The sequence below is a fragment of the Lepisma saccharinum genome, chromosome 22, assembly GCF_977018435.1.
Source record: "Lepisma saccharinum chromosome 22, izLepSacc3.1, whole genome shotgun sequence".
NCBI lineage: Eukaryota > Metazoa > Arthropoda > Insecta > Zygentoma > Lepismatidae > Lepisma > Lepisma saccharinum.
The window spans coordinates 38,062,998-38,082,644 of NC_139250.1; the positions used below are offsets into that span (position 1 = coordinate 38,062,998).

The window sequence follows — 19,647 nt, forward strand, 5'->3', positions numbered from 1 at the left end:
ACTAGCGCATAGATTTGGAATTCATTTCATTGATAAATTCACTTCTTACCGTCGTTTCGTCATCACGGATTGGCCCAACCTATACTTCTAATAACCTTGATTTTATGTACATTAGTAATCGTTCTGCAAGTTTATGCGGCAGTTATCAAATCGACACGAAAATGTGCAAGCCACCAAGCAAGTATACTGTGATGGTATTTCGTCTGTGCTTCTTATTTGTAAATAATCAGTTTGACAGATTGTACACTTTTTAAGTGGTTCGGATCGCACTTTAAACTGTAGGTCCGGTCCCAATTAACCTTACTGTGCTTAAAGTGTATTTAAATCACCAATTCAGTGTTGACTTTTTAAGTATATTGTATCTAACAGAAAATTATAGTAAATGAATAATGTAAAATAGCAAAGTTAATGCTGAATTAGTTGTATGAAATGATGGCATATTCGAAATGCTTTTTCTGTTCAGAACAAACTACATCAAACGATAGTATCAGTATTATGAAGGCAGAAGAAAATGGAATGGATATTCTAAGGAAAATTAAGAATTGCCTTGGTGTATGGGTAAGCATTAATCTATATGAAATGAAACATTATTTATTTTATATAAAAAAATGTAAAGTGCTCCCCTATGCTTAGCACCACGCCATGAAGGCGTATATTTGTTTTATATTCTTCGGTAAATCTTTAAATAAAACGTAAAGTAGAGAATAGTTATTGGTACCAGTTATATATAGTGAAAACACAGGTAACATTATCGTATGGGTAAAACAGATTCCTTCAAATTTCCTTCAAATTTACAGGAGAAAGTACTTACGGAAATCATTTTCTTGAGCGTTTTGGAAGTTCCTGAATGTAGATTTGATCCATTTTAATGTGAATGCGTGTTGTTTTCTGCGAAAATCTCTGTCCGACACGCTGTTTCTGCTCACGCCATTTGCTTTTTGCATGAGAGTGCAATGTTCCGTGTGTTAAGACGATGCAACCCCGTAGCCAGTGTTTCAGCCTCGCCGTGTTTTCACTAGAACCACCTGTCGAGTTCGGAACAAGCCATTTTTCCCGAATGGGTGTCACTTATCGCACAACATTGTAGCAACATTGTGTTCCGACGTCACAGGAGAGAGCTGTTTTTACAATTTTTCTTTGTATTTATGCTAATGGAACCTAACCTAACAGGCCTAACCTAACCACGTAGGCATTCCTCGTGTGACGTCAATATTCAAGGTTTGCAAGGAAGAGAATTAACGAATTACGAAAGAAAGATGGTTCCGACCCGAATGGGTGTCACTTATCGCACAACACTGTAGCAACATTGTGTTCTGATGTAACAGGAAAGATCTTTTTCATGTTAGGCAATACAAGCTAACACGACTCTTAGCGAAAATAATAATTTTTCTTTGTATCTATGCTAATGGAACCTAACCTAACAGGCCTAACCTAACCACGTAGGCAATCCTCGTCTGACGTCAATATTCAAGGTTGCAAGATGGTTGTGCGTAAAGGAAGAGCATTAACCAATTTCGTAAGAAAGATGGTTCCGACCCGAATAGGTGTCACTTATCGCACAACACTCTAGCAACATTGTGTTCTGACGTCACAGGAGAGACCTTTTTCATGTTAGGCAATACAAAGGTAACGCGTCTCTTAGCAAAAATATTATTTTTTCTTTGTATGTATGCTAATGGAACCTAGCCTAACAGGCCTAACCTAACCACGTAGGCATTCCTCGTCTGACGCCAATATTCAAGGTTGCAAGAGAGTTGTGCGTAAAGGAAGACCATTAACGAATTGCGAAAGAAAGATGGTTCCGAATTGCGAAAGAAAGATGGTTCCGAATTGCTGTGTATGGACAATGAACGTGGTAAATCGCAAGGTTATTTTACAAGTTCTACACGTAAATGCGACGTATTAGCATAATTTCAAATAGGGGCACGAAAGTAGATATTTTCCGGTGAACGAGGTTGCACCACTGCATAAATGGACAAAACACACTCAGAACGCCCCCTATACCAGTATGCTATCACGGCCATAATGTGTTACAGATTTGAAACAACAAGTAACAGTAAGTACTCGTAAATAGAGAAAATAAACATTATCTTAGTTAGAAATGCATTATTTCGCCTTAAGAAATGTTCCGCAACACGTTAGCAATGTAAAGAAGTCCGAAATATATGATTCGTAGGTGTTTCACCCATACGATAATAGTACCAAAACACATTTAACTCGTTTATTTCCGAATTATTTACATTTGTACTTACCTTATATGCATAGCGGAACATTTTTTTAACTTTGGATTATGTTTTTTCACTGAAAAAAGCGTAATTGGTACTATTATCGTATGAGGGAAACGCCTACGAATTATATATTTCGGACTTCTTTACGTTGCTAACATGCTGCGGAACATTCCTTAAGGCGAAATAATGCATTTCTAACTAAGATAATGTCTATTTCTTCTATTTACGAGTACTTACTGTTACTTGTTGTTTCGAATCTGTAACACATTATGGCTGTGATAGCGTACTGGTTTAGGGGGTGTTCTGAGAGTGTTTTGTCGATTTATGCAGTGTTGCAACCTCGTTCACCGGAAAATATCTACTTTCGTGCCCGGATTTGAAATTATGCTAATACGTCGCATTTATGTGTAGAACTTGAAAAATAACCTTGCGATTTACCACGTTCATTGTCCATACACAGCAATTCGGAACCATCTTTCTTTCGCAATTCGTTAATGCTCTTCCTTCACGCACAACAATCTTGCAACCTTGAATATTGACGTCAGACGAGGAATTCCTACGTGGTTAGGTTAGCCCTGTTAGGTTAGGTTCCATTAGCATAAATACAAAGAAAAATTAATATTTTCGCTAAGAGACACGTTACCTTGTATTGCCTAACATGAAAAAGGTCTCTCCTGTGACGTCAGAACACAATGTTGCTACAGTGTTGTGAGATAAGTGCCACCCATTCGGGGTAAATGGCTTGTTCCGTGGAGCTGCTGTTCTTATGGTAGGATTACGTTACGTTAAGAAAACATAGTTTATTTTTTTTTTTTTATCGATCACCATATTTGACCGCCAATTATTACATGCAGATTTGTGATTACGAGGTCACAATTAGTGAGTAGGCGAAATTTCATAGCAATTGGAGAGTGGTCCGGTATTGTAAACGCGTGCCAAAAAAAATTAAAAATACTCGACACGTGGTTCTAGTGAAAACACGGCGAGGCTGAAACACTGGCTACGGGGTTGCATCATCTTAACACACGGAACATTGCACTCTTATGCAGAAAGCAAATGGCGGGAGCAGAAACAGCATGTCGGACAGAGATTTTCGCAGAAAACAACACGCATTCACATTAAAATGGATCAAATCTATATTCAGGAACTTCCACAACGCTAAAGAAAATGATTTCCGTAAGTACTTTCTCCTGTAAATTTGAAGGAATCCGTTTCCCTCATACGATAATGTTACCGCGTAATTTTTCACATTACAAGTATTTATTGGTCATTGCTAATTCGCTTTCGTTACACACAATATGGCGGGCAAATCTTGACTCGTTGTCTATTGTCAACTGATATGCAGTGTTTCCAAACTTATGAACAGAAAATGCCGCAGAAACTATTCACAAAAGGTTTTTTCAGCGAACATTGATCCACAAACCATTCACGGAAGGTTAGGTTAGGCAAACAGAAAATTAAAATAAGGGGAAAAAACGCTCACACGTCATTATGTAAAACTACTGCGTGGTTGCTACACTAAAACTTATTAACTGAAAAAATGATGGATTTTAGGCTAACATTAATCCACAAACCATTCACGGAAGGCTAGGTTAGGTTCAATTAGGTTAGGCAAACATAGAAAATTAAATTGAAAAAGAAAACACTGCTCACATGTCATCTGGTAAAACTACCACATGGTTGCTACACTGACAGGGGTTACATATTTTAATGCACGTAACATTTGATTCACGTAGTCGACGGTAATGGTGCCATGAGCTATCGTGCAATGTAGATACATTAATGGGCCCAAGTTCTTTTTGTTTTATTGCAATTTCATCATGCTACGAATGCAATTTTTACATTTGATTTCGATGTACGTCTGTTAACATACTCAGTGGTGAAGCATCCTAGGAGGCCGGGCCTACCCACGCCATTACTCTTTTAAAGGTGTATTTACTTATTTTGTCAAAACATATGTAATGCAATGGAAAAGTTTGGAATTTTAATTTATGATAATTACAAAAAAATTCTAACCCTGTTCAGTACACAAACTTTCCACGGAGTGAGGCACATTTGCTGGGGCCTCTTCTCTTCACATTCCACTGTACGGTCGGTCGTATATGCAGGAAGCCTAATCTTACGAGTACTGTACGTAGGCTTATAACATGCTCGTGAGGCCGGCCTCGCGGTATTACCCACTAGGACGAACAGAATATCAGCAACACTGCATTTCTGCCAGGGTTGGAAATTTGTGGTGTACCAGCATTTTTTATAAACATTAGCCTGTGTTCGTGCAGAGAGATTTCTATTTCATTGTACATTCTCCATATTTTGTATGAAACAGGTTTTCCTTCCTTTCATCGATAAGTGTAAGTTAATTTGAAAATTACGGAGTGCTGTAGTTCTGACTTCGTTTTCAGTCAGAGTGCTGGTGGTCTTGTCGATTCACCCAACACCTTAGCATAAACAGAAAGTCTAAAGAACTTATATTTGTAAAGTAAGTCTTCATACGAAATTATGTAAATTAAAATGCTAGTTAATATGCCTTATATTTACAAAGTAGTTTTACTTTCACTGGAATAATTTATTTTTATCGTGAATGGGGATTCCCTCGTTTGTTCCCTGTCTGCGAAAACTTGCCTCCTGCTCAGAATGCTAGAAGGGAGCGTGGCTCGGAGTGCAATGTTTGTGACGGTTGAGCTGTGTTTGTGATTCGTGTCGTGTGCCATGATCAGATTTATGCAAGAAGTGCTGGACTGAAATGAAAGAACAACAAGAACAATCGAGTTCTTAATTGAGTGAAGATATAATCATCGGTAAGGTAGGACCCACTTTTGGTCTTTCATGTTTCCTTCTTATAACAATCATTTATAAAATGTTTCCAACTATATTTTCGTTTGCAAGTAGCAGTGGCGAGTGACATCAAAATATTTTTAAAAAATAATAAAAGTTGTTGAAACGTTATTTAATGCGTTAACACTGTCATCAAATAGATATTACAAGCAGACATTTTTTTATGCAGCCGACACAAGCAAAGAGGTAGGCAGTTTTGTTTACCCTGAAGGGATAACAAGAGAATAGGGGGGTCAATGAGAGTACAATGCAAGGGAAGACAATTTTTGGTTTAGGACAAGAAGTTTTATGGGGTTATTGCGTGGGCCATGTTTGTTTCAGGTCTGGGGGAACAGGCCAGTGTTGTCACATTGGATTGGCAGAAAAGAACTAAATTGCGCCTAAAAATTGGGATTCTATTCTCTCAAGCAACTACATTTCTTATAACCTGTTTATATGTTACATAGTAACCTGTCGTGTTGCCAGGTCCCAAACAAAGATCCTATGTTCTATTATAATGTAAAGGTGTCTACTAACACAAGAGGTAAAACAAACTAGTAGAAGTATACACACTGAATGAGAGAGGTCGCCTTTACTTATATTTTTTCTTGAAAGCCCCATAGTGGTCATCCTAACACGTTACGAAGCCAGGTCATGTCAGTGTTTCCTGACCATCTTAAAATTCATTCTCCATACATTCTCATTGTCACGATTAGCATAGAGCAGACCAAATGAGACAAAAATATTCAAAATTTAAATTATGTTTACTTGCACATACAGGTGTTAGAAATTCATTTATCTGGAAAGCCAAGAATGGAATTAACTACAACCATTCCTTTAGTTAGACAACAGATAACAATGGTGTTTTCCTCGGTGCGAGCAAGTCTTGCTAAAAAAAAACTAAGTTGGCAGCAGTAGAATGTACCAAACTGACAGTCGCTGAAAGTGCTGAATTCTGTCGTCTGCTCATAGCACAAATGTCAGACTGACTGAAAAGTATGGGGTTTTTCTAGCCCTTTTCACCTCAATTGCAAAATAAAGAAATAAATTTAGAAAAAAAGTGATGAAGAATTGACAACAGGGCTTGAGCACTATTTGTTGGATTTTTAGGATGGCTCATGATTGGTAGTTCTTTCTGGAGGTGTGTGCATAAATCATGGGTTCAAAAGAACAAAAACGAAATGAACAAATTTCTTGATCGATGATATCTAGTGGGCAAAAGGAGAACGTCTAAGACATGATTATCGTACTGATGGCTGGTAACAACACGTTTGAAAACGTCACGCCACTGGCAAGTAAAGAAGCAGCCTTGAGAGACATTGAATCACTCTCCATGACATAGCCCCCCCTCCCTTTCTTTTTACAGATTTAAGCAACTAATGGAAATTATCGCACTTTTGTGCCTATCCTGCTAGGAACTCTACTCTTCGCCACTGCACATACTGTAGAGTTTTAGCGATTACTTAAGGTTTTGTTCAATATATGCTTTTGTGGTTAGGTTAGGCAGGTCAGGTTTGGTTCCCTTAGCATTAAAATAAAGTCCCTAAATGCATTCTACTAGGTTTCCAATTTACTTCTGCATTCATTCCCACTCTTCTATGATATTTACAATCGCTTGTCGACTGAGAATATCTTGTCCATGAGAAGTGTGTAAGGTAATTTTCAAGTTGTTTTTTACAACATTAATAACTTTCTTTCGAGTCCAAATAGTGCTTATTACTTTATGCAAGGTTCAAACTTTGTGTGACAATGATTTCCAAAATTCTACGATGATTAGTCTTTGTGCTATCAGAACTGTTACCCGTTAATTTTAGCATTGATACTTATGTATTCTGCATTGCGGAAGATTCTTGAAGGTGAAGTTGTGCCTTTTTCAATAAAATAGTGTCAACTTTTCATATTACGAGTCATTATTTGAGTTATTTGTCTTCCGTGTTTCGCTTGTGTAACAGACAATATGGCATGCACTAGTAAAGGGTCGTCGCGCGTCGTGCTTGTGTTTTGTAGATTTGCAGTGCACAAGCAGTGTTTCAAATCTTAATGACTGAAAATTATTTACTATTACGATTTTTTTTACATGTTTCCATGATTCTTGCATGATTAACTCCACAAACCATGAACGATAAGGTTAGGTTAGGTTACATTAGGCAAACAGTTAAAATTTGGGGTCGTTACCATTCACGTTAGGTAGTTCACAAAAGGGCATTTAACATCACAAATCATGAACATTGAAACACGTTAGGTTACATTAAGATAGTTAAAAATAATTCATGACTATATAAAATACATTATCTTTTCTTGTACATTGCATTTTATAAGTTCAATTAACTCAAGATGCGCTATTTACAAGTTCAATTAACACAGACGCGCTATGTTGCGTGTGCTTGGAAGGTCTATTTTTGTACTCACATGTACTGAACGGTAGCTGCTTGTTTAAAAAGCAGCCACTACGTGTTGAACAGATGGTTTTCGATTTCAGGAAACAAAAAGCGTGTTTGGAAACACTGGCACAGGGTTACATCATCAAATGCAGGTAAATAGGAAGAAAATGGCAGCAATCACCTCTGCGTGTTGGAAAAATTTCTCAGATAAGAAAAAGGAATTATGGGTCAGAAAGCTTAAATGATCAAAGAAAACACCTTCACAATCTTCCACAACGTCATAGAAATTGATTATAGTAATTAGTTCCTTCTGTAAAAATGAAGAAATCCGTTCGGGCGATACTATATATTTACAGAATAGTTTATGTATAACTTTTACTAGGGCGGACCAATTTCGACACTTGTATAATTCCAGTGTAAATATTAAAAGACTACTATCCATAACAAGAATATTGATCCCTTGGTTTATGTGCTTGAAAAATTGTACTCAGTAGGAGAAAAAAGTCAATTGTACCTCACTGGAAAGTTTCAAGTGTCTGTTTTTCAGTGGGGACTATGTTGCAGATTGCCTAAAATTGTGAGTAGATGTAAGAAAAAATAAATGGAAGTCTAAAAAAATAACAAAGGTATTAATATATTACATAATAACGTACAGACAATCTCAAACAAGTTTGACCAGATTGAAATTCTTCTAAATGAATGTAGTAAGCCTGATATATTTCTTGTCTCGGAACATTGTCTTAAATCTGAAAACTTAAATTTAGGCAATTTTATGGGATACAAACTTCATGCTGTTTATCATAGAACAGGGCAAAAAAGTGGTGGGACTGGTATACATGTAAAAGATTATATTAAAGATGTAAAAACCCTCACTTCTTTGGACGAACTATGAGTTCAAAATGTTCTAGAAATGGCAACAGAAGAACATTCAATCAAAATAGGTAACAATATAGTAGTGAAAACACATTTCACTCGTTTATTTCCTAATTATTTACATTTGTACTTACCTGTTATGCATAGCGGAGCATTTTGGAACGTGGGATTTTGCTTTTTTCACTGAAAAAAGTGTAATTTTTCACATTACAAGTATTTGTTGTTCGTTGCTAATTCACTTTCATTACACACAATATGGCAGGCAAATCTTCACTTACATTGTCTATCGTCAGCTGATATACACAAACTATCACAGAAGGTTTTTAAGCAAAAATTGATCCACAAACCATTTGAATGTGAACACAGAAGGTTTGGTTAGGCAAACAGAAAATTTAATTGAAAAAAAAAAAAGAAATGATGTTTCACTTTCACTACACATCTTGTAAAACTACCACATGATTGCTATACTAACAGGGGGTTACATAATTGAATGCACGGAACATTTGATTCACATAGTCGATGGTAATGGTGGCAAGAGCTAGTGTGCATCAGAGACACATTAATGTCGAAAAATACATGATTTACCAGCCAAATAAGTTGAACATAGGGAGAAAACACTTCCACGAGCTTCCAAAAGTCTACAGAAAATCAGGTCTGTAAGTAGTTTCTCCTGTAAATTTGAAGAAATGTGTTTACACTATACCATACCGTTACCCAAAATAGTAGGCACGTATAGATCACCCAGCATTGAACCAAATCTAATATTTCTTCATCATTTAGATAACATGCTGGATCAGGTAACTCACACTCAAAGTAGATTACTTTTAATAGGAGACATAAATATAGACCTTTTAAAATCCGATGCAATAAGTAAACGATATCTAAATATTCTAAGATCACATAATCTAAAACAACTAATAAATGAGCCCACAAGAATTACGGAAACATCAGAAACACTCTTGGACCATGTAGTTACAAATATCTCGTCTAATGGTATTAAAGCTGAAATATTATAAACAAATAGGGGTTTTTCGTTCGAATCTAGATTCTTACGTCAAGGCAAGGACGTTTAGTCAAACAAAATCTGGAGGGAATGGGTTGAAATCTTACTTACACCAAGCATGGGTGTTTGTCTACAGGAATAGAGTCTGAAAATAAAGTGTAACACCTACATGGGAGTAATGTTTTGGTAACGGCCCAGAATCCAGCCAAGGGATAGGAAATGTTTAATTTTTTTTATTCCATGGTCTTCGATCACAAGCCAAGCATATAACTCGTTGTTATTATATCAAAGTAATCAGGACATGAGAAATAATGTAAAGAAAATTTTTAATAGAAGCACTGCATACTTACAATACCTCACCACACATTACACTTTCACCTTCTCTTGACAACAAACGAGTTGACTACCCATAGTGCACTGGGTCAGAAAATTGAATAACGCGAGCCCCTGATAGCAAGCATTGTGCAAGAATACACCAATTTACATGAGTAACATTCTTATAGACACACCTTTCCTCTTCGTGAGTTTAATGAACTAACATAACATCACAGTATATAGAGAAAGACTTGTAGCACAATATGAGTTCCAGTGAGGAGAAAGTTATTTTCTCCTCCGAGGTTGAAGAAAGCTGTTGTGAGAGTCTCTCTTGAATTTCTGTCTTACACCCCCGTTCTCTGAGTACACTGTTACAGAGAGGGATTGTCCTCGTTCCGTATTGGTCCATACACTTTAACTCCTCCCACATTTGACTCAATGTTTACACTGAAGGGCAGGATCACTTGTTTGCCAAGTATGTGGCTCTAATTAAATTAAGTTCCTCGTGAGTCCACTGCGAGCACTTTCCGTTGACAAGGGGTTACATTTATGCTGTTCTTGGCTGCCATATCTCCAGTGGTGGAAATAAATATTCGCGAGTAAGGTCACAGTTCAATTCTTGGTCTCAGTCACTTTGACAGGGAGATGTTCAAACTGTAGACTGGCTGGCACGTTCGCAGGAGTTATGTCATCTGCTTCGGTCTGTTATGTGCAGAGCTGTTGTTTTGGTTACGTGGCTGGACAGCTGCTTACTCCCTCGAGAACAGAGGATCATTGTTCCGGATGAGGGCGAGAGTCGCGTTGGGGATTTTAAATTTAAAAATGCTTGAAGCTTCATGATTAGTTGCATCTCACTATTGGCCCCCTTCTTCTCTAAATTTCAACCATGAAGCCGAACGTGAATTGATGGTGACATGAGCCAAATGTAGACCGGATGGATTCAGAGTTTATTGTGGGAAAACACTGGCTTCCTTCTCTTGAAGTAGGTGTGGTGATTAAATATAGGCCTGGCTTTGTGGGAAAGAATGCTGGTTCGTTTGAGTCAGCTGTGTCATTTTCTCAGAGAGCAGAAAATTGAGATCTTGGGGAAGTGCGGAGAAAGACCGATGGTTATGGTAAATAGAAATTGATACATTGGTCATAGTATTACACACCTTAATCTCAGATCATGCTTGCGAGATAGTCCAAATTAATGCTTTGTAAGCCAAAAAAGACAAATGACGAAGCAAAATCTACAGCATTTAATGTGTTTATTACAGAGAGAAGAGTGGGTGGAAGTATATCAATATACTGATCCGGATAGCATCTGGAAGTCTTTCATTAGTACCCTGACACACTACCTTAATATAGCTTGCTCAATAGTAAAAATGGAACAAAACTATAGAAATAACATACTTGTAAGTAACAAACTTATAGAATTTAAAAAACAAATGAAAGAAGAACATGATAAATTTAAGAAAACAAAATTAGTAATTCATTCACAGAAATATAAATAATTAAATAAAAATTACAAAAATGAGGTTAAACTAAACAAAACTAATATTATTTGTAAACAGATTGTAAAAGCAGAAAACAATATGGAATATTGTGAACCAACAGAGGAATGCAAACACAAGAAATAATAATGTAAATATAATACTAGAAAAAGAAGGAGTGGAAGTATCAAATCCAGTGGATATCTGTTAATATATTAAATAACTACTTTATAAATTCAACTAACACAGAGCCTAATATAAATCAATTCTCAACTGATGTTTCAAAAACATTGTGTAAAGTGCGGCAATTTGAAATCGAGTCTGGTGCTGTAAGAAATAAACAAGTCTTCATAGAAAGTTACTTGCCTTGCATCATTCAAAGTAGAACTCTCCTGCATCCACACATTGTAGCGCAATCCATACCAGTGCATAGAAGGATTGCTGGAATTCCTTTTTTTTTGTGTAATGCTGTTTAAAATCCATGTTGTAGCCCTCTTAATTGTTGATACATCATAAAAGTAGTAACCTTTCAGTGCAGATTTTGGTTTAGGAAATAAAAAATAATCACTTGGAGCCAGATCTGGTGAGTAGGCAGGGTATGACAACACAATCGATTTAGGACCAAAATGTTCTTCTCAATTACAGTCTTGTGACTTGGGGCACTCATGAAGCAGATGTCAACTGCAATCATCCCGATACTTGGGCCTCATAGTGTTATTCCTTCACCAAACGTTTCAGTACCTCAAGATAAAATGCAACTAGTAACAGTCCTGTGAAATTTCAGTCTTCAGTAATGATCACTTTCTCAACCAATTTTGGTGTTCTCACCGTCCCTGCTACACCTGGATGCTCATCATGTTCAATTGGCTCCCGTCCTTTACTGAAACATCTGAGCCATTCAAATACATGCATACAGGATTTCAAATTGCCGCAGTGTGTATATTGCAGACAGTATACGTCTAACAGAAATAAACATAAGTGAACTACAGTTCGTCATAAAAAGCATAAAGAGCAAAAAATCTGCTGGGCCTGATAAATGGTTCTCACAACTAATAAAATACTGTGCCCCACACATAGTTGAACCATTATTGCATGCAGTAAATACATCTATTAGAACTGGAATATTTCCAAATGTACTTAAAAATAATTTGATAATACCCATACATAAAAAAGACTCAAAAACAGATGAAAAAAATTATAGGCCTATAACCTTGACATCGACATTTTCAAAAATTATAGAGAAAATTGTCTCAAATAATATAATAAAATTCTGTAATAAATATGACATAATAAACAATTCTCAACATGGTTTCCAAAATAATAAATCAGTAAATACGGCTATAGGTCAATTTGTTGAGTATGTAACAGATATATTAGAAAGGCATGAAGTGGCAAATACAGTCTTTCTAGATCTGTCAAAAGCATTTGGCAGAGTAAACCACAAAGTCCTCATGAATAAGCCTTTTAATTATGTGATAAGAGGAAGACCATTTAATCTAATTCAATCATATTTGCAAGATAGAAATCAATCAAGAAAACGTTGAAACTTAACATCTTCGACAAATGCAGGTACCACCATATTCTACAATAAATTACCAAACGGCATAAAGTTAATCCCTCAGAAAAATATTCAAATCAAAGCTATAAAAATGTATCTCACTGATAGAGCTCTGCACAATGTAAGTGAGTATATGGAAGAATAAAATATAATACTTGACTATTTCTCATTTCGAAGTTATGTATAACATTTTTTAGTATTATTTTTTTCATACTTTTTACAAATTGTCAAACTGTAAAATAATTTTGATGTATTCTAACATATGTAATTACTAGAAATGTTAAAACGTAATAGTGTGGTCATACATGTAATTGTAAATGAATTTACCAGTTCAACATCATGTACATTATGATCTAATGAACAGGAAAAAACATGAATTAATGAATGAATTAAATGCGCCATCGAGATTTTTGGGGAAGGTATTTTCCCCTTTGAAATAACATAAAATTCAACATTTATATATTTTTTTAAAATATATCTAAAAATGTTATACCTTAAATGCATCATATTTAATCCATTAGATGAAGAAAAGAAAGTACTTAGGGGTAGGGGTGGTCATAGGGGGTTTTGTGGATCCACCCAACTTTGGGGAGAAGGGAATTTTTATGATGAAAATTTTACGTAAACAATATAGCATTGGACATAAGTTACCATTGCTGCTATAGCTTTAAATAGCAATTTGTAGACTTCAAAGAGAATTGTAAACGGTAATATGTATTATCGGGAAGGATAGGGGAGGAAGTTGGAGGGAAAGGAAATATCCAGCTCTTACATATTGACACGTGGATTTGGGGGGGAGGGAGGCTAATATTCAACTCTTGAATATCAGTGTTAAGTCTCAGATTATGAAGTGTATTTTAGTTAGGGGGATTGAGCGTTATATTGAGGGGGTATTCAATTCTTGTATATTACTATAGTCTAGACTGCTCCGAAAATTCTGGTGACTGAGAAATATTGTTGTGAAGGAGGCAACATCCACTGTACAATGTAAACAGTAAGTCCAAAATTGGCACAAAAATTTTGGTGGGAGGATTGAATATTAAATTTGAGGGGGGAGATATGAATCTCTTGATAAAGTATTAAATCTTAGATTGTCAATGAATTTCTGTAGTGAGGGAGAGTTCTAATAATATATTTAGGGGACTCTATTTAGCGATATGGTATTCACACGTTTCTTGCGCCGAACATGCAAAAACAGAAGCTGGAAAAGAGTAAATATCGCAGGATCCTAAGAAGGTATTGATATCTCATTAAATTAATAATCTTGAAAGCCTGCAAAGAAATGGATATAAACATTTTCTTGCTCACTTTGCTCGCTTTCTTGTATCACGAAAATGCGTGTCTCGAATTTGCTAAAATTTTATACTATACCTGCATTACTAGACATGAATTACATTCTTGAATTTGATTCATTACATCACTTCTGATAATATAATGCTTATAGCAGGGGTTCCCAACCTTTTTCGTTTCAAGGTGGCCTTTGCGTTTCAAGATTTTTCCGTTACACCCAAGTCAGAATGTAGACCTTTGTAACACTTGCAGTTAGTGTGGTCAGGTTGCTTTGCTTAAGTTTAAAAAAAAAAATAGGCTAAACACATATTTCAAATTCAAATTCAGGAATATTTTGCACATCAAAAGTACTAAATAAGCACATATATTGGAATAAGTGTCAGTTTGGCGAAATTATTAGAACATTTTGCGGTGTCCCTGTAAGCCATCCACGGTGCCACGGCACACACTTTAAGAACCATTAGCTTAGAGTGTTGGTATTTTACTTTATTTAAAGGATGATGTACTTCTATCTGCAGTATTATTGTAGTATTGATTCTGTAATAGTAGGATTGGCTATATTACTGGAACAACAAAAGTATGACCCCCCTCAGATTGATTTGGCTACACTTAAAACTAGGTCAAGATGCTTATATAAGCTTATTGCCTACAGTGTGCTACCTGTCTAATCCAAGACTTTAGTAAAAAGTCCTCAGACTGGTTTTGGCTACACTTAAAACTAGGTCAGGATGCTTATATAAGCTTATTGCCTACAGTGTGCTACTCTGTCTAATCCAAGACTTTAGTAAAAAGCCCTCGGGGATTTCCCGTAAAAAGTATGACCCCTCTGGAATTTCCCGTAAAAAGGCCCTTGGGAATTTCCCGTAAAATAAAGCCTTTGGGAATTTCCCGTAAAAAGTATGACCCCCCCCAGACTGGGTTTGGCTACACATATAAAAAGCTGGATCTAACTAACAGATTAGTTAGTATTGTGAGAGTGGTTGAAGAGTATGGATGTGTTGTTACAGTGCTCCTCAGACTGGACTACAGGTCTGTTCGGTTTGATATATAGATTTTTTATTATTTATATTAAACATATTTCTGGTATACTGTACAAAAAGCTTATATTTTGTATAAAATAGTCCGATATTTGACACATCCAGCTTGTTTGTTATAATCCACTCATATTTAGAGTCAGGCTTATATCTGTCCCAGTTTGTTATAGGGGATCAATATGGCGGCTTCCACCATGTGACACGCTTTGTGGTCATTGCCATCCTATAAACACAGCGCGCCTGTGTAGACAGGTATTTACAGTAGGTCGTTGTATTTGTAGATCAACGTAGTAGGTCAATAGCTTTACAACCTCTCATAGTTTGTTAGATACCTGTGTTTTTTTATTTTTTTATTAAGTATATAGTTTCTGATTTGAGCCCCAAGAAATGATATAAAAATACCAAAAACCGAAAATAGAAACATATTAAGTATACACACTAAGTATATACACAAGTATACATACAAAGTACACTGCTGAACCCAACTGATATTTTTTATTAAGCATATAGTTTTGATTTGAACCCCAAGAAATTTTATATAAATACATACGACAAAAATGCCAAATCAAAAATATTGTGATCAATGCGATAAGAATATATCCAGCCTTAATTGGGCTAAGCACCAACGTAATTGTGATCCAGAGAAATGCAAAATGCCCACTAAAATATGCCCAAAATGCCATAGAAAATTTAGCAAGGCATACTTCAATAGACATGTAGGCTCTTGTTCTGCACAGGCATCAACATTGCCCCCACAACCATCTACATCTGGTCTAAAAAGAAATTTTGTTATATCCGATAATACTAGACCCGCAAAGCGACCATGCAATGCACCATTTCATAGTAGTTTTGTTGGTCAACTAAGGGATTACCGTTTCGTATCAGAGCCAAGATGTGATATTAAGAATTTTTTGAACAGTAAAAATCCTGATACGCTAGCTATTCTAAATGCACAAAACGGCTCTTATAAGTTCTCTTAAATTGTATACTGAATATAAGAAACCAAATGGCACAAAATTTACACCCCCCCCCCACATAACAGAAACTGTGGCTGTGTATTCAAATACAAACTTAGGCAAAATACTAATCAGGTTGGTAGACCAATTGCTTATCAAACATTCTGAGTTTGCTGCTAAGGAATCGGGTTGGAGTCTTTGCGGATCCCCACACAGGCTCTATGTTAATATTTCTGAATTCAGACCTCTACAAGGTTCTACATATCTGCCTTCACCTGACAATATCAAAAACAAAAAAGCTGTGGTTAACATAGAAAATACCGACCAGAAATGCTTTCTGTGGTGTATTTTAGCTGCCTTGTTTCCAGTTTTAGATAATCCACAGCGAATAAGTCATTATAAACAGCATGAACATGATTTTGATGATGCTATGGATGGCTTAGAATATCCAATGTTTGTCCAGAATATCGATACATTTGAAAAATGGGCCAGAGATAGCAATGGTATGCTTTTATCTATTAATGTGTGTATTTGTTCTGCTAGTCGTGGCGATTGCTTAATAGAACCTCTTAGAATCAGCGATCTTGATGATAACTCTGCTGTGTCTATTGATCTGCTCTTAATTGAGGGGCATGGTACATATCACTACACTCTGATACGCAATCTTCAGGCTTTAGTCAGAAAACAACAAGGCAAATCCAACACAATATACAAGTTGTGTCGGAGATGTTTGACTGTATTTGATGGTCGAAAAATGGTAAATGGCGTTCGTAAAACTAATATCGAAATTGCTCAAAATAAGTTGGTCGAACATAGAAAATACTGTGGCAACCATAAACCTGTTCATATGGTTATGCCTAAACCAAATGAAAATGCCGAATTCAAAAAATTCGAATTGATTTTGAATCAAATCTCAAACTGCTTGCATTCTGCAGCCCAGATCCCGAAGAATCATCAAGTACAGCGTATCAGCTACATGAACCTTCTAGTTTTTGTTATGCGGTTGTACAGGATGGTGTTGTTAGCAAACCACACTTATACATGGGCCAAGATTCCATCAAAATAATTGCGCATAAAATAGAAAATGAGTGCCGTCGCATAGCCCATGATATATTATTAAAATCAGAACCTATGCTACCTTTAACACAGGATCAAATCGAAGATTTCAACACCACAGAAAAATGCCCGGTATGCAATTCTGAATTTTCGGATACAAATATCAAGGTGCGTCATCATCGCCATACGGACGGTCGATATAAACAGGCTTTGTGTAGTAGCTGTAATATTAAGATCCAGAGACCAAAATTTGTCCCGATATTTTGCCACGGTGCATCTAATTATGATTTTCATCATCTGATCAGATACGAGGGGTTTGACAAGCAGGATTTAAATATTTTAGCAGAAAATGGTGAGAAATATATAGCTATTAGCAAAATAATCAGTGTTAATGGCAGGCCCATAAACCTAAGATTTCTAGATTCATATAGATTTTTGTCGGCTAGCCTTGCCACTCTGGCCAGTCAATTATCTGATGTCCAATTCAAAACCACATGTGCTATGTTTCCAAATTTGAACCTGAATTTGCTTAGGTGTAAGGGTGTATATCCATACGACTATGTTACCGATTTTTCCAAATTTGACGAGCGTGCTCTGCCACCGCAACAAGAGTTCTATAGCAAGCTCAGAGCATCAGGAATTAGTGATGATGATTATCGCCATGCCCAGTTGATGTGGACCAACCTAAATTGTCAGAATCTTGGGGATTATCATAAATACTACTTGACACTCGATGTGACGCTCTTAGCTGATGTTATTGAGGCATTTAGAGCATCCTCAGTACAAAATTATTACCTTGACCCGGTCTATTTTTACAGTGCTCCAGGCCTAGCATGGTCTGCGATGTTTCTGAACACTAAAATAAAATTGGATCTGATCCAGGACCAGGACATGTATCTGTTCATTGAACAATGTATACGAGGGGGCATGGTACAATGTTTTCAAAGATATGCCAGAGCCAACAACAAGTGTGTTCCCAATTATAATTCTGCGCGACCATCAAACTATATACTTTATGTGTATGCCAACAGCCTATATGGTTATGCTATGATGGATAAACTGCCATACGTAGGGCTTGAGTGGGTCGAAGATTTCAACATTGAGGATCTTCAAGACTTTGATGACAGTGACTATGGCCTGTTCTTAGAGGTTGATCTGACAATTCCTGATAATTTGCACAGCCAGTTTTCTGATCTGCCGCCAATTCCTGAGGTCGAGTGTCCGCCTGGCTCTAAACAGAAGAAGCTGATGATGACTCTGGAGCCAAAACAGGGTTATGGCATATACTACAAGATCCTCCAGTTCCTGATGCGTCATGGTGTTAAAGTAACCAAGGTTGGCAAAGTCTTAAGGTTCAGGCACTCAAGATGGTTGAAGCCATATATTGATACAAATACTGAGCTTCGAACATGTGCGATAACACAATTTGATAAGACCTTGTTCAAATTGATGGTCAATTCGGTGTATGGTAAGACCATAGAAAATGTCAGAAAGCATACTTATATCAAGTTGGTTACCGACCCCAGCCAGAGCAAAAAATTGGTAGCAAAGCCAAATTTCAACTACAGAAAAATTTATGATGTCAATCTGGCACTCTTCAACATGAAAAAAACTAAGATCAAGTTTGATAAGCCTATTTATGTAGGAGCTGTAATATTAGAATTGGCCAAATTACACATGCTGGAGCTATATTACGATGTGCTGAAGCCTTTTTATGGTGATCGTATAAGACTGATGTATATGGACACGGATAGCTTTATCCTTGATATTCAGACAGAAGATGTCTATCAAGATATAGCACAGTCTGCATTGCTTGAATATTTCGATACTAGCGAATTGCCTGGCCATCTGAATATTCACCCCCACAACAAAAAGGTGCCTGGCAAGTTAAAAGACGAGACACTTGGCGATGTTATTGTAGCATTTGCTGGGTTAAGGGCCATGATGTACAGCTTTGAAACATCCAGTGGTGCTGTCACCAAAAAAGCCAAGGGCATTGGTAGAGTAACTGTGGACAAAGAGCTCCAATTTAAAGATTATGAAGATTGTCTCAAATCATGTAGCACAATCAGAACATCAGAATGTAGAATCCAGAGTGTGGATCACTTGTTGACCACAAATATTGTAAGAAAAGTGGCTCTGGACCCACATGACGATAAGAGATGCATTTTATCATGTGGTATACATACTCTACCATGGGGTCATTGTGACTTGATAAGTGGCAATCAATGCCCAATCACAGAGCATGGTTTACAATAAATAAACATGCCGATGAACTGATTTGGGTTCAAAAAACAGGCTATTATGGACCTACCAGCACCCTCTCCTGATATACAGTCTATGCTATCTAAACTAAGTGGTTTGTTAATTATTCATCTGAATAGCATTCTTACAGATGTTGATGTTAATACGGGTAAAACATTGTACATATTTAACAATAACTTAAACCACTACCAGTTACCAGTAGGTGGTCACTTACAATTTATTACAACCCCCGAGGGCAATGTCAAGGTTTCAGTAGGCAGAAATATTTACAGAATTAAGCACTCAAACATGGTTTCTGGCACTGTATATACTGTCTCTGCTGGTGACTGTTTATATATTGTGGTCCCGGGACACTACGACAAGCTTATACCTTTTTTAATAGAATTAAGAATCAGATAC

At 36.6% G+C, this 19,647-nt stretch overlaps 1 protein-coding gene across 1 annotated transcript in view; it reads left to right on the forward strand.

Annotated features, from left to right (window-relative positions):
* Window positions 1-242: 242 nt before the first annotated feature.
* LOC146004600 (uncharacterized) overlaps window positions 243-19,647 on the forward strand; it is a 70,937-nt gene continuing 51,532 nt past the window's right edge. The window contains exon 1 of the mRNA XM_083143468.1: window positions 243-558. Coding sequence (XP_082999594.1) covers window positions 430-558 — 129 coding nt within the window. The 5' untranslated portion in view covers window positions 243-429. The remainder of the gene's footprint in view (window positions 559-19,647) is intronic.